Genomic DNA, 15,398 nt, shown 5'->3' on the forward strand with positions numbered 1-15,398 from the left:
TTCTAACTTTTTGCAGATATTTTCCCCCTAAAGCTCATATTATGTACATAATTTTTGTTAATGATTCTTGAATTCTTAAAAATAAACTTATGAATACAGTAAAAATATGCTGAATTTAATAGAATTGCATATAACATTGAACGCATTGAATGCAATTCCATGGGTCTCAAATAAAATAAAAGTGCTTTACTGATCTGGTGAAAAATTGTAAAATTGTATGTCCATTACTCATCTGCTTAGCTGCAAATGAAGTAAAAACTCTATCTGCAAAAAAGCTGAGACTTCTTTTAAATAATAAAAAGAAGAATCTGTTATCTGTTAATTTTCTTGAATCTTTTTTAACAGAAAGAAGGAGAAAGTAAATATTTCCAACATTCTCAAAGATCAACTTCATTGTATTTTGTAAATATAAACACATTTCGAATTTGATCCCTGCAACAACCTAAAAAGTTGTGGCAGAGGAATGTTTACCCTTGCGTTTTATCACTCTCCCTATCAATGAAACTTTTCAATGGTTTGGAAACTGAGGACACTAATTGTTACATTTTTGTATGTGGAATTCTTGATTCTTGCTTGTTATTGATTCTGCCCTTCATGAGCAACCAAACATTTTTAATAAACAAGTCTTATTAAGAGCTAATTTTGAAGTGGATGAGCTCAGTCTTGTTGCTATTTGACATAAGGAAGTTGTGTTTCATCCTGAGGTTAACCTATGAAAGACATGCTCATCTTAAGACAGATCTCTATGTCATCCATGTAACAGTGAAAATCTAATTTGAAATGACAAATGTGTCCAAGAGGAAAAATATAGAAACAGGAAAGGTCCCAGGACTGAGCCTTGTGGTACCCCTTGAGTGACAACAGAGGTGGAGGTCTGCACAGAGAGTAATAAATTGCTTTCTGTTAGTTATGTATGAGATAAACCAGTCGTGGGCAGATCCATCAATGGCCAGTTCATGAAGCTTAGACAAAAGGATGGAGTAACACAGTGTCATAAGTGGCACCTAGGTCAAGCAGAAAATAAAAACTAAGTGTGCCTTCATCTGCGGACAAGAGAATGTCACTGATAACCTTAACCATGTCAGTTTCTGTGATAAGGAATGGTACATAAAGATGCTTGAAGTTGATTGGCTACAGCTCAATCGAAGATTGTGGATAGAAACTGGAGATTAGAAAGTTAAAATTAAGATTAGTTGGGTCCGGGCCAGGATTTTTAATGTAACTGCAGTGTAACTGCAGCGATATGTAGGTAGAGAAAACTTGGCCAAGGGGCAGTGATTTATTGATGATAGCTGTGAGATGAGAGACCGGTAGGCAGGGAGAAGATCAAAAGAGCAGGTGATAGTTTTAGGAGCAGTAATGATGTCAGCAATGAAATAAGAATCAACGGTTTTAAAAGCAGGAAGACAGTAGGAGGTGAGTTACTGGCTGAAGAAAGGGAAATCAGGAGGGTAAAAAAGAGACATCTGTGGTGGTAAAACTCAAGGTGTTGTTGATGTTTTTTTTTTTTTTAAGAAGAAGTGCAGGAAAGAATTCAGAAGAGGTAACATCAGTACATTTACATGGGTTTAAATTATTTACTAACTTGAAAAGAGATGACATGTTCGTGTTGGCACTGTTAATAAGACTAGAGACATACCTGTAGGTTCATCTCATTTTTGTAGAAACGCAGTAGAAGTATTGATATTAATATAGCATTACACAAAAGCTAACTTAGATTGTTGAAGGATTTGTCTCATAGCTCATCTCAAGTTTGTAGGCATATTGTAAAGTAATATAAAACTGATACACACAGGAAACCCTAGACCCTCATGTTAGTTCAGCATACATTATTAACATCCATCATTTAATTCATAGTGAGCCCTACATGTCTAATCAAGACTGATTATGCCTGAGTTAAACCTCCAATCAACTAAAAGCTTCAGTGAAGAACAAGCCACAGTCTGTGTGACCTTAAGATCACAAGGGCAAGTGAAGGGTTACAAGTTTTCATTCAGAGCACTTGATTTTGTCTCCATGGGAGACCCTGCATGCAATCAGCCTAAAATTTGCTGCTACCCAACCCACCCCCACCTGCCTGCACAACCCCCAACATTACAAAACACACACACACACACACACAATTCTATCTCTATATTTGGTATTAAGATGCAGATAGGTGTTGTAGGTTGCTCAATACATGCACTTTACTCCCTCTATTTATGTATCCTTATATTTTGCATTGCTTTAGTATCACTCAGCATTAAATGAAGTGCAGATGAGTTTGATAACAGAATAGTAAAAGAATGTTATAATAATATTGCATCTCTAACAGGAAAATAGGTTCCCACCGAGTAAATATTTATCTGGTGCAAATAATATGGCAGTAAAGTAAAAAAAAAACTAAAAAAAAACAATCCAAAGTTGCGAGATCACTCAGTGGAACTTAATCACTGAGCACAGGGATCAAAACAGTGGTATAGTGCATTAAGGCCTAATAAGCTCTACTTCCAGAGCTAAACAGCTGGGTGGCTGACAAAGGAAAATATCAAGCAAACGTGACTGACCGTTTGAACTGACCACATTGATCGTTTCAAGAATAGTCTTACTTCCTCACAGCTTTGATCAGTCCTTTGCAACCTAACAGTGACTAAATCACAAGCAAATTTCTCAAACATAAAAATGGATCACATCAAACCGGCCAAGTACCTTACCGGCTTCATCATGCAACATGCAAAGACTCAGCACAGAGCTCTGGTAAAAGCCTGGCTTTAAAGCACATTCACACAGCTGATACCTTGGAAAGCTGGGGAGTGTGGTCCTCGAAATCACCTATCTCTGCTGGTTGGAGTGTAAATACCAATATTTTTTTTATTTTGCTTTAAAGTTAAGTAGTGCTCTTTGTTTCAAATGAAACAAATGTGCAATTAATCGTGTCCTGGAATTGTTTTTTAATTTTGTATCCTATTTTCAAGTTCAAATTATTTTAGTCTTGTGCTTTTCTGTATCAAATAAGCTATGTTTCAACATCTAGAGGACAAAAACCTTCCCAGAAGAGTAAAGGCTGTTAAAAGCAGCAAATTAGAGACTAATTATGTATTACTAACATCAGGGGACCCATCGACGGACCAATGGAAGAGGCAGAGACTGACAAGAACAACAATCCAGCATTCCTGGATGTCAAGTCATGTCTCATCAGAGTCGTATATATTAGATCTACTGTCTCTTTAGCAGAGGCCATGCTTGCTGTACCAGTGCCAGCTACTGTATTCCTGAATGAGCTCCACTAAACATACACAAAGGTCTCCCAGGGGAACAGGCTCGTAAAGCCGTCACATGGAGTGTTCAATCAAAGCAGGTCTGCCATGATTAGAGAAGTGTGTGGTCAGCCAGACTACCAAATAAAACCCTTCTTTTTTGCCAGTGCTTCGATGCTTCATGTGAGGCTCGTCCACTTCTGCACAGGCGCCTCAGTCTCCTAACCAGGGTCCTTGCACAGCATTTGAAGACCCCACCCACTTATTCCAGCCTTTTGCCACCCAGCAGACTTGGTAGGCAATTTTGTGTGCTGCAGGCACTAGCCAATTGTGCCCGCTAGATGGCGCCCAGCCGACCAGTAGCATAGTCGAGATTCAAAACGAGGTTAACTCAGTGATCTTTTGTTGATCAGAGCTGGTAAATGAGTAACATAAGTTCTGCATAGACAGCCCAAGACATTGTTTAAACCGTGGTTTTATAGTATTGGATGTTCTCATAAATAAAGAATATCTGTAAGAATGAGCAGACAAATGTATCTAAATGTAGATTCACCGAGATTACCTGGATGCAGAGCTTCTGTTAAACCGAGATAAAAATGTCATTTTAAAAGAAGACTTAATATGGCCTCAAGTTCATGTTTTATATAATTGATCTAGTGTATGAACAACACTAAAACTGCTCTTTTTTTTTGCACAGACCTGCTTTTATTTGCACAATCCTCCTTCATTTGCATATGCATGAGGGAGAGAGAGGTGAAGTTTGCATCTTGCCCTGTACATGCCATGTGAACTGTGCCTGGGTGAACTGGGTCACCAACCTTTTCGAGACAGAAAGCTACTTCAAGGGTACTGAGTAAGCCGAAAGGCTACTTGTTTGATACAAACTTCCTGAATGACATGAAGTTACAAGGTTTACCTTTAATTATATGAATGATATTCTTATTATTCTTATTACTGATATAAATATTCATATACACCACTCACAAAAAGTTAGGGATATTTGGCTTTCGGATGAAATTTATGGAAAACGTAAAAAGTTCACGCTACAGTGATGTGATATATCATGAAAGTAGGGCATTTAAGTAGAAGCATGCAATGGTGATTTCCTCATCTCAAACTATTTATTGAAACAAAAGCCAACAACAGTGGTGGGTATACCCCAACAAAAAATGTAAATGTCTCAATAACTTGTCATGTGCCCTTGAGCATCAATTACAGCTTGACAACAACGTCTCATGCTGTTCACAAGTCGACTTATTGTCTGCTGAGGCATGGCATCCCACTCTTCTTGAAGGGCGGCCCTTAGGTCATTGAGGTTCTGGGGTACAGAGTTACGAGCCTCTACACAGCGACTCAGCTAATTCCATAGGTTTTCTATGGGATTCAGGTCTGGAGAAAGTGCAGGCAACTCCATTTGAGATACCCCAGTCTCCAGCAGCCGTTCGCTAACGATGCGACCTCGATGAGCTAAAGCATTGTCATCCATGAAGATGAAATTAGGCCTGTGTTGCTCATGCAGAGGCACAATGACTGGATTAATGATGTTATTCAAATTGTATGGGCTTGTCACTGTACCATTCACAAGGTGTAGGGCAGTTCTGTATTGACTAGACACACCTGCACACACTGTAACCAAAGGCTCGTCAGGTGACAACAGTGGCTGATGCATAGCGCTATCCTTGACGTCTCCAACATCGTTGGCGGCCATCATTCCTGCTCAGCGTGAATCGACTTTCATCAGTGAACCGCACTGAGGCCCACTGGTCCCTCGTCCAGCGTAAATGCTCCCTGGCCCATGCAAGACGATGACGCCTGTGTCAGGTACCCTTTGCAGGTCGTCTAGCACGCGGACCACGCTGATGTAAACGGTTTCGAATGGTCTGACACCTCCCTTAAATGTGCCTGGAGTTGTGTGGCATTCATCATCCGGTTCCGCAGGGCACTGTTCACAATGAAGCGGTCATCAGTGTGGGATGTGGCCAAAGGACGTCCACTCCTATGCCTTTCTGTGACTCTTCCAGTCTCTCTGTATCTCTGTTGCAACCTGCTGATGACACTCTGTGACACTCTGTGTTAATGACCCCTGCTTTAGACAATTCCAAAGGCACAGTTCACGTGGCATGTACAGGGCAAGATGCAAACTTCACCTTCCCGGCTGTAATACGTACACATAAATAATGCAGAATACACAGTTATGTACCTGAAACCACTAATGTAGTATGAGTTTGTTTCATATAAAAGCACTGCCTTAGTTTTAGAATGAGCACTCAGGTGTCTTACCCTCTAGCAGGTCTCGTGCCAGACCCGGCTCAGCCCCTGTGGACCGAACAAAGTCTGACAGGACCGCATCCATGTCCAGAGTCATGTGATCATGTGGCTGCGCTGTCCAGCCTGCAGCAGTGACCTTCGTGGAAGCCAGAGCTTCACGCTCTCATCTACAAAAGAGATGAAAAAAAGATTTTAATTTGTTTTTGTCTTTCAGTCAAACATTGAAGTCATTCTCATATGCACTGGTAAAAGGTTTGTTATACAGTGGACCCTTGACTTACGAATTTAATTGGTTCCAAAGGGCTGTTCTTCAGTCAAAATGTTCGTTAGTTAAACCTATTTTTCCCATAAGAAATAATGTAAATAGAATTACCTTACCTACCCTTACCTAACCTTTATAATGTCTTAAATGGTCTTTTTTGTTATAAATACAAGTATATTTGCCCTTAAATCTTAAATTATAGAATAGACATTCCTGTTATAAACAATAATAAAAAACAATACACAGTACAGTATGTGTGCTGTACCATACACCATAATACATTGTATCTACCAGAAACAACAATAACTCTCTTATTTCTCTATTATTTCCTTCTTTATTTCAATAGCGTTGTATTTTGTAGGTGTAATTTCACGAAAGAAAAATTTTCTTCTTTTCTCTTACTCAATATCCCCTCTGTCTAATACACAGTGACAGCGAATGGCAGGAGTAATTACACAACAACAAAAAACTGCGCTTTTGAGAGAGAGAGAGAGAGAGAGAGAGAGAGAGAGAGAGAGAGAGGGAGAGAGAGAGACGGTTGGAATGAACTTGTTCGTGACGTCACGTGTTTCGCGAATTTCGGTTCGTAATTCGAAATTTGTTCATACGTTAAGTTAAAAAAGATAGTTCGTAACCCGAAATGTTCGTATGGTAAACCGTTCATAACTCAAGGGTCTACTGTAGTTCTGAGAGGACTGACAGATCTTAAAAATGCCTGGGAGGTCATATTAGAGATGACATTGCTTTAAAAAGTTGGTAAAAGGCATCTTTTGATATATTTGACAGGACTAAGGGTCTCTAAGATTAGCACCTTGTTGATCTTGTTTTTTGGGATGGTCAATAAACTGTTTCCAATAGTAGTACAGGACACAGGATATATGGCAAATTTATGCTAAATACAAAAAAGCCATTAAACAAACTCCCCTACACTTCCTCATTCATGCACTCACTTACAGCCCTGTCAGCCTGAATGAGTCAGAATGCTAGACAGTAGGCAGAACGATGTGAAGTTCCAGTCTGTCCGGCAAGTGTAGTTTTAGAAGGTACTCTCTGATTATCACTCCTCCGCTAACAATCCTGCACGGGTGCCATCCTGCAGCGCCCACTCTGACCGGAATGTTTCATCTGAAGCCTGGCATTAGTTAATCAGAAACTACCATGCTGTTCAGCCCTGACTAAGCCAAGCCAGGCTGAGAGGCAACACCTACAGCTGTGCTACAATAACAGGCCTTTGTGTATACGTGTGTAACAGTCAGCTGGACACTAGCCCTCTTCATGGAGTGTGACATAAGAATTAGAAGTAAGTGAGACATACAGCCAGAGATGATGAAACAGCTACGTTGGTCACCAAACATGCACAAACAACCATTGTAACTCTTCATTCCACATAACCAGGTCAGACAGCTTGAGGAGCACAGGAGGCACGTACACAGATAGACCCCATAATGGTTTGAAAACCTGTTCTTTTAACCTCAGATTGTACAAATCCCTTCTTGTATAATCATTGTATGTTATGTGGCCTCCAGGTGGCACATGGAACAAATATGTAGAGAGCAGTCATGCGCCCTTCAATAGGGAATTGACCCCAACAGAACGTTTGAATCTATTTTTTTTTTTTTAGAGATAACTTGGTATCCTCACCATGAAAGTATAGCTACTAAGTTAGGTTCCATAAGTATCTGAGAGAATTATCACTCTTAATCATTCTCTCTGATGCAGTATCAGCAACTAATGTGTTTCTTTCTTAGGTTTGGGATGCTTTGCTCAGAGACTCCTACAAAAAACTACATGTCCCAATGTAACAGTTTGCAGTAACCCTAACCCTAAAAAAACAGAGTAAAACAACCTAAAAAAGTTGTGGATAAAGAACCACAACCAAAAAGGGGAATGATAAAAGTAAGGGATGAACAATACAAAATCTTCCATAGCCCCTAGGATAGATAGTGGACAGAAAACAAATTGAATCAGGATGAAAAACAGCTGTACTAATTGGGCGAGCTACTTGGTCCACCAGTGTGCAACAACCCAGTTCTCTGAGAGGAAACAAATCAAATCAAAAGAACAAATCAAAAGCGGCTATCAAAAGTAAGGATGTAACGATGCACCACGACATTCACATGTGGCACAATTCAAATCAGTTGACATGTACAACGAATCGATATTCACTTTAAACAGCAGAGGGCACTGGCGCTATTCACCTCGCCTGGTTGATGTCACTACACAGAGTTGCCAGGTTTGGAGTTTTCCAGCCAAATTTATTTATGTGAGGATTCTTTATGTGTTATTCATTTATTTATTTAATGTGGGTTTTGCATAGTTTGTACCTACCTTAGAAATTAAAGGACATTCATTATTTAGATAAATAAAAGATAAGCACAAATACAGTATTTTATTTTATTTGTCATAATTTGTCTTTAATTTCATTTTGTTTTAAAAAATTGGGAAAAATCGTATCGTGGACCTAGTATCGTGAATTGTATTGCATTGTGGGTAGAGTGTATCGTTACATCCCGAATCAAATGTCTGGTACAGCCACTCCACCAAAAAACAGTCTGTGTCCAACAATGGAAAGAGGATAAAGTGTGCCAACATTAGCACCAGTGGAATACACTGCAATAACACTAACATGGCAAGAACATGATAGTGTGTGTTGTTCTGGGTGTAGCAGGTGCAGCAGTGTTATTGGGATTATTAAAGGCTATTTAAACCTACTGGTCTGTTTGTTTAGTTTTATTTATTTAGTTTACACACTGCCAACCTGTTGTGTTTTAGTAGACTCAGTAAGTAATAAAGTTATATCAGGACTGGAGTGCAGGTAATAAAGCATGTATGGGTGGGGTGTGTAAGCACAAGCCTTAAATCAAGACATTTAAGATTTGGCATGTCAGCCACCCACAGTTTTGTGTTTTAGCTACATAGGAAATTATGTAAAAGATTTTCTTGGTTAGGACAGAGAATGTTATTATTTAAAACAGTCAAAATAATTTAAAATTAAAAATACTTTCTTACATTTTGTATAATATACACAAATATGTAACACATACCAGAGCAGGGATTTCGAATACATAGTATAGAATCTCAGCTCTGCCATCCGGCTGGGCTGGCCTGTTGTTCATATAGGGTTGGGGTATTAAGCCGGATAGGGACTCCTCATGACTAATGCACTGTGACCTCTGTTTGCAGATTGATGGTGCCCGGACAGAGGCGGGGAATGAGTGCGGATCAGGGTGTGTCTCTCTGTACACAAGGCTGATTCGCATATACGCACTCGGTTAGTGTGAGGCACAAAAATGCATACGGCTGCTACCCATGTGTTCGTTCTCCTCAAATCAGAGCGAGGGTCGGCATTAGTGGAGAGGAAGCATGACGCAATTGGGCAATTGGACGCGCTATAAAGTCAGGGGAAAAAAGGGAGAAAATGTATTTTTTTTTTAAATAATAATAATAAAAAAATATATATATGTATTTTTTTTTTTTTTATAATATAACATTATTTAGTAGTGTCTGTTTATTCAAAGTCGGATCATCAAAGTTTATGATGTATTCCAATTTAATAAAACTGCAAAAGTAAGTAATGCAAACTCCTAAAGACAAGGTTTTAGTCTGCTCGGGTCATGCCTTGTCACTATAGCCAGGTGTAGCCCCACACCTGCAGAAACTGAAACTGAACCTAAGCTTAACAAGGGTACAACAACAGTGTGGCTAAAGACCCATAACCAAAAAGGGTAAAGGAAAAATACAAGTGGTGACCAAAATAATGCACACAAAGTAACAAATGATAGACACAGAAACATCAACAGCCCAAAACTGGAAAAGTGGATTGAAAAGGGATAGCGCAGAAATAGAAAAACTGGTCACAATATGGCAAGCTACTAAGAGAGCCTGTGACAAACAAGATCTCGAAAAAAGAACAGAAAGAAAACCCAGAACAAACAAGGAAGAGCAATGCACAAGTGGCACTCTACTCCACCAAATATGTGGGTCCAAATGTGGGGCCCATTTCAAAAAAAGGCCTGTGAAATCGCCTCTGTGGCAGCTGGTTCGTCCAGGGTGGTTCCCTAATGAAACCTAAAAAAATGCTACAACACTGAGACAAAGTGTGCTGGCATTATTATGCCGGAAGAAAACTGGACCACGCCAAACTGAGCCCGGCATAATCCTCATTACTGCTGCAATTGATCCTCTGCTGACTGGTGAAAAGGCGCCTGCACAGGGATGGGGAATCATGGATAATGGAATGAAGTGCAGTGTATAATCTCATATGCTGTACAGCTCTCTTCAATCTCATCTCTGGTAATATGAAAAGAAGTGGATGGCAAGCGTGTTGGAGGGGGCATGTGTTAGGTACGGTCCTCCTTAGGTCATGGAGGGGTCTATAGCAGTGTAGGAACGATACAAATGGGTAATTGGATATGAAAAGGGGAAAGATTGCTTGTTCGATTCTTAATGCCATGTCAGCTATTATCTATTGCTATTATAATGGCTGAATAAGGTTCCACCTTTAAAGTCAAAGAGGGGGTCGATATGTTTCTTTATAAGAATTCATGAAAGGATTTTATATGGATTGTTGTCTGAGTAACTGTGAGACCGTAGAGTTTAATTGATTTTTTTTTCTACAACTCCAAATCAGAAAAAGTTGGGACAGTATGGAAAATGCAAATAATAAAAAAACAGTTTTCTTACATGTACTTTGACTTTTATTTCATTGCAGAAAGGATAAACCTGAGATATTTCATGTTTTGTCTGCTCAACTTCATTTCATTTATTAATAAACATCCATTCCTGCATTTCAGGTCTGCAACACATTCCAAAAATAGTTGGGACAGTAATTTACCACTTTGTAATGTTGCCATTCCTTTTCACCACATTTAAAAGACGTTTTGGTACCGAGGATACCAAGTGATTTAGTGTTTCAGCTTTTATTTTGTCCCATTCTTTCTGCAAACACGTCTTAAGATGTGCAGCAGTACGGGGTCGTCGTTGTCGCATTTTTCATTTCAAACTTCTCCACACATTCTCTGTTGGGGACAGGTCAGGACTGCAGGAAGGCCAGTCCAGTATCCGTACCCTCTTCTTTCACAGCCATGCCTTTGTAATGTGTGCAGCATGTGGTTTTGCATTGTCTTGTTAAAAAAAAAACTTGTAGCTGATAACAGTCTGGATGGTTCTTTTCGTCTTTGGTCCGGAGCACACAGCGTCCATTTTTTCCAAAAAAGACCTGGAATGCTGATTCATCTGACCACAATACACGTTTCCACTGTGTGAAGGTCCATCCTAGATGCCTCTGAGCCCACAGAAGTCAACGCCGCTTCTGGACATGGTTAACAAAGTGGCATTTGTGCATGTAACTCTGTATTGTAGTGCTTGACAAAGGTTTGCCAAAGTAATCCCTCACCCATGTGGTTATATCAGCTATTGTTGAGTGGCGGTTCTTGATGCAGTGCCGTCTGAGGGATCGAAGATCACGAGCGTTTAGCTTAAGCTTGTGCCCTTGGCCTTTACGCACTGAAATTTCTCTCGATTCTTTGAATCGTTTATTGATATTATGCACTGTAGAGGGAGAAATATGCAAATTCCTTCCAATCTTTCTTTGAGGTACATTGTTTTTAAACATTTCAATAATTTTCTCACACATTTGTTGACAGACTGGATCCTCTGGTCATCTTTACTCATCAAAGACTCAGCCTTTCCTGGATGCTGCTCCAAACCATGATTACAATCACCTGTTGACATCCCCTGTTTGGAATCACATCATTATTTAGTTTTTTCACCTCATTACTAGCCCTAAATTGCCCCCATCCCAACTTTTTCTGGAATGTGTTGCAGGCCTGAAATGCAGGAATGGATGTAGACTAGCAAATGAAACAAATTTGAGCAGACAAAACATGAAATATCTCAGGTTCATCCTGACTGCAATCAAATAAAAGTCAAAGTAAATGTAAGGAACACTGCAATATTATTTTATTTGCTTTTTCCATACTGTCCCAACTTTTTCTGATTTGGGGTTGTACATCAAAAGCACAGAAGAACCTAGAAGTTTCCTTGTCCAGTGACGTCATGCTGATTAGCGCTATACAGAACTGTATGTACCACGTGTTTTAATGATGGCATGAAGAGCTTCATATGTTCTCTGTAATAACTGAGGATGAAGGGTTGCAGTCTTACCGTTTCTCACTAAAAGTTCTTCAGCAGCCACCTCACCTCCATGGTTATGGTGAACAGCTCAAACACACTTACATACTCACACCCACACTTGTTCACACACACATGCACGCACACACGCATGCACACCCACCCATTCACTCACCGCCACACACACACACTCTCTCTCTTCTTTAGTCCATGACTTTAACAGTAGGGGAGCCTTGGGGTCGCGACCAGACCTGCACACAGAGAGATAAAAAAAAATGTGAACGTGAATAAGCTGAGCAAGTAAAGAAATTTAAGATCCTAAGACAATATTAATGTTACTCTATCTACCTCTGTTATGCAAGAGTGCCGAGCATGAAAAATGTATCCATATAAAGACAACACCAACATAAACCTCTGACCATCTGCAGTCAGATTCCTCTTCCATTAAGCCTGACGCTAGCGCCCAAAGAGAATGAAAGCCCTTGGGACATTGTTTACTGTAGCGTTAGCTCTAAAGCTAAATATTACCTTTTCAGGGTCACTAATATCTCCAAACAGACTGAGTGTTTTTGATACTGCACACTGATGTAAGCCTGCTTTTAGGCATCAGAGATGAGAGATAGGAAAACGTTTATGGGAAAAGCTTAGCTGGTATTGACACTGGTTTTATATGCCAACTCTCTCACTAACCCGCCATAGTTATGCACAAAGAGAAACTGCTTAACACACACAATTATCAGCCCTGGGTTTGCATCTAATGTGCATTAATGCTGCATTAATCATTATTTTTCATAGCTAAATCTGCTAAAAAAATGTGCTAGTGTGTTCCATAAACACATGGAACTCGTTTTCAGTATTTTTAATGAGATGCGCAACACAAATATTTGTTCTATAACATGCCAGACTGGTTAAGTTTACTAAAACATTGGAGTTACCGTGGTCTATCACGGGAGAGAAGCTTTTGCCTGTTTGCCTGTCCTTAGTGAATTTTATACACCGATCAGCCATAACATTAAAACCACCTCCTTGTTTCTACACTCACTGTCCATTTTGTCAGCTCCACTTACCATATAGGAGCACTTTGTAGTTCTACAATTACTGACTGTAGTCCATCTGTTTCTCTACATACTTTGTTAGCCCCCTTTCATGCTGTTCTTCAATGGTCAGGACTCTCCCAGGACCACTACAGAGTAGGTATTATTTGGGTGGTGGATCATTCTCAGCACTGCAGTGACACTGACATGGTGGTGGTGTGTTAGTGTGTGTTGTGCTGGTATGATTAATAAGACACAGCAGCACTGACGGAGTTGTTAAACACCTCAATGTCACAGCTAGACTGAGAATAGTCCACCAAACAAAAACATCCAGCCAACAGCAGCCCATAGGCAGCGTCCTGTCACCACTGGTGAAGGTATAGAAGATGACCAACTCAAACAGCAGCAATAGATGAGCGATCTTCTCTGACTTTACATCTACAAGGTGGACCAACTAGGTAGGAGTGTCTAATAGAGTGGACAGTGAGTGGACACAGTATTAAAAAAAACTCCAGCAGTGCTGCTGTGTCTGATTCACTCATACCAGCACAACACACACTAACACACCACCACCATGTCATTGTCACTGCAGTTCTGAGAATCATCCACCACCTGAGTAATACCTACTCTGTGGTGGTCCTGTAGGTGTCCTGACCATTGAAGAACAGCATGAAAGAGGGCTAAAAAAGTATGTAGAGAAACAGATGGACTACAGTCAGTAATTGTAGGCCTACAAAGTGCTTCTATATGGTAAGTGGAGCTGATAAAATAGACACTGGGTGTAGAAACAAGGAGGTGGTTTTAATGTTATGGCTGATCAGTGTATATTCCTAATGTTGGCTGGGGTGATAAATCTTTAGGTTTCAAATCAAATTAACAGCACTTAAGTCCTTGTTTTAGCTTTTTCAGATGACTTATTAATTACCCAGAGTTAAAGTAATTTCCAGAACAGCAACTGTGCATGATTTATCACAACTTAAGGGTAGGTATTAATTTGATGTACAAACCCTATTTCCAGAAAGGTTGGGATGTTTTGTAAAACTCAGTAAAAAGAAGAATGTGTGATTTGTTATTTCTCTTATAATCATCATATAAATATTGTTTGCTGCTAAAACCGCTATGGAGCGCTGTGCAGATTAAGTAGTTAGCCAGTTAGCGTTAGCATCTTTTAACATGACAGTGTTAAAAGATGAGAGAGGCTTCCTCAATATGGTAGGAAAAATTAAACAAAAACAGATGGAGGATGAAGAGAGGAAGACCAAATATGCACTGGAATCACCTGCCAGAGAAATAAGCTGCGTCTGCAGTTTAGAACAGACTAAAACACTATATACCGCACGGTTTGTCATGTCACGGCTGATGCAAACAACGACAATACGTACGCACTAACAATCCACATATGCAAGGACACAATTCCTCTATAGACAGTCGAGAAAAAAGCTTTCAGAGCAATTAAAACAGTGGATTCCAGGTATGTCTTACAGGGCAAAAATACTTCAGGTCAGTTGCTTAACCAACGTTATAAGCAAACTGGAATCAGAGATAAATAAAGATGTCCACTTTTCTACAACAGACCTGTGGTGAAGTTGTACAGTGGAGTTTGCAAATTTTGCAAACTGATTCCATCATATATTGTGTCATTTTGTGGGGCCAAGCAATGCGTATAGTACTCAAAACCTTCATTATATACATGGTAAAATGAAAACTTTTTATGTTCTATGTATGTACAGGGTATAACTGAAACACCTGTCATTTTAGTGTGGTAGGTTTCATGGCTAAATTGGACCAGTCTGGTGGCCAATCTTCATTAATTGCACATCGCACCAGTAAGAGCAGAGTGTGAAGGTTTAATTAGCAGGGTAAGAGCACAGTTTTGCTCAAAATATTGCAATGCACACAACATTATGGGTGACATACCAGAGTTCAAAAGAGGACAAATTGTTGGTGCACGTCTTGCTGGCGCATCTGTGACCAAGACAGCAAGTCTTTGTGATGTATCAAGAGCCACGGTATCAAGGGTAATGTCAGCATACCACCAAGAAGGACAAACCACATCCAACAGGATTAACTGTGGACGCAAGAGGAAGCTGTCTGAAAGGGATGTTCAGGTGCTAACCCGGATTGTATCCAAAAAACATAAAACCACGGCTGCCCAAATCACGGCAGAATTAAATGTGCACCTCAACTCTCCTGTTTCCACCAGAACTGTCCGTCGGGAGCTCCACAGGGTCAATATACACGGCCGGGCTGCTATAGCCAAACCTTTGGTCACTCGTGCCAATGCCAAACGTCGGTTTCAATGGTGCAAGGAGCGCAAATCTTGGGCTGTGGACAATGTGAAACATGTATTGTTCTCTGATGAGTCCACCTTTACTGTTTTCCCCACATCCGGGAGAGTTACGGTGTGGAGAAGCCCCAAAGAAGCGTACCACCCAGACTGTTGCATGCCCAGAGTGAAGCATGGGG

General features: G+C 40.1%; 1 protein-coding gene across 2 annotated transcripts in view; it reads right to left on the reverse strand.

The window, feature by feature from the left end:
* The window catches only part of otud7a (OTU deubiquitinase 7A), a 118,652-nt gene that overhangs the window by 59,475 nt on the left and 43,779 nt on the right, over positions 1–15,398 (reverse strand). The window contains exons 2-3 of one of the 2 annotated variants that reach the window (XM_062991821.1): positions 12,074–12,149; positions 5,517–5,671 (exon numbers count right to left, since the gene is read on the reverse strand). In XM_062991821.1, the coding sequence (XP_062847891.1) occupies positions 5,517–5,601 (85 nt within the window). In that variant the 5' untranslated portion in view covers positions 5,602–5,671; positions 12,074–12,149. Of the gene's footprint in view, positions 1–5,516; positions 5,672–11,931; positions 12,150–15,398 lie in introns of both variants that reach the window. The other variant, XM_062991815.1, reaches the window with a different exon arrangement.

Source organism: Trichomycterus rosablanca, chromosome 1 (assembly GCF_030014385.1).
Source record: "Trichomycterus rosablanca isolate fTriRos1 chromosome 1, fTriRos1.hap1, whole genome shotgun sequence".
Classification (NCBI taxonomy): Eukaryota; Metazoa; Chordata; class Actinopteri; order Siluriformes; family Trichomycteridae; genus Trichomycterus; species Trichomycterus rosablanca.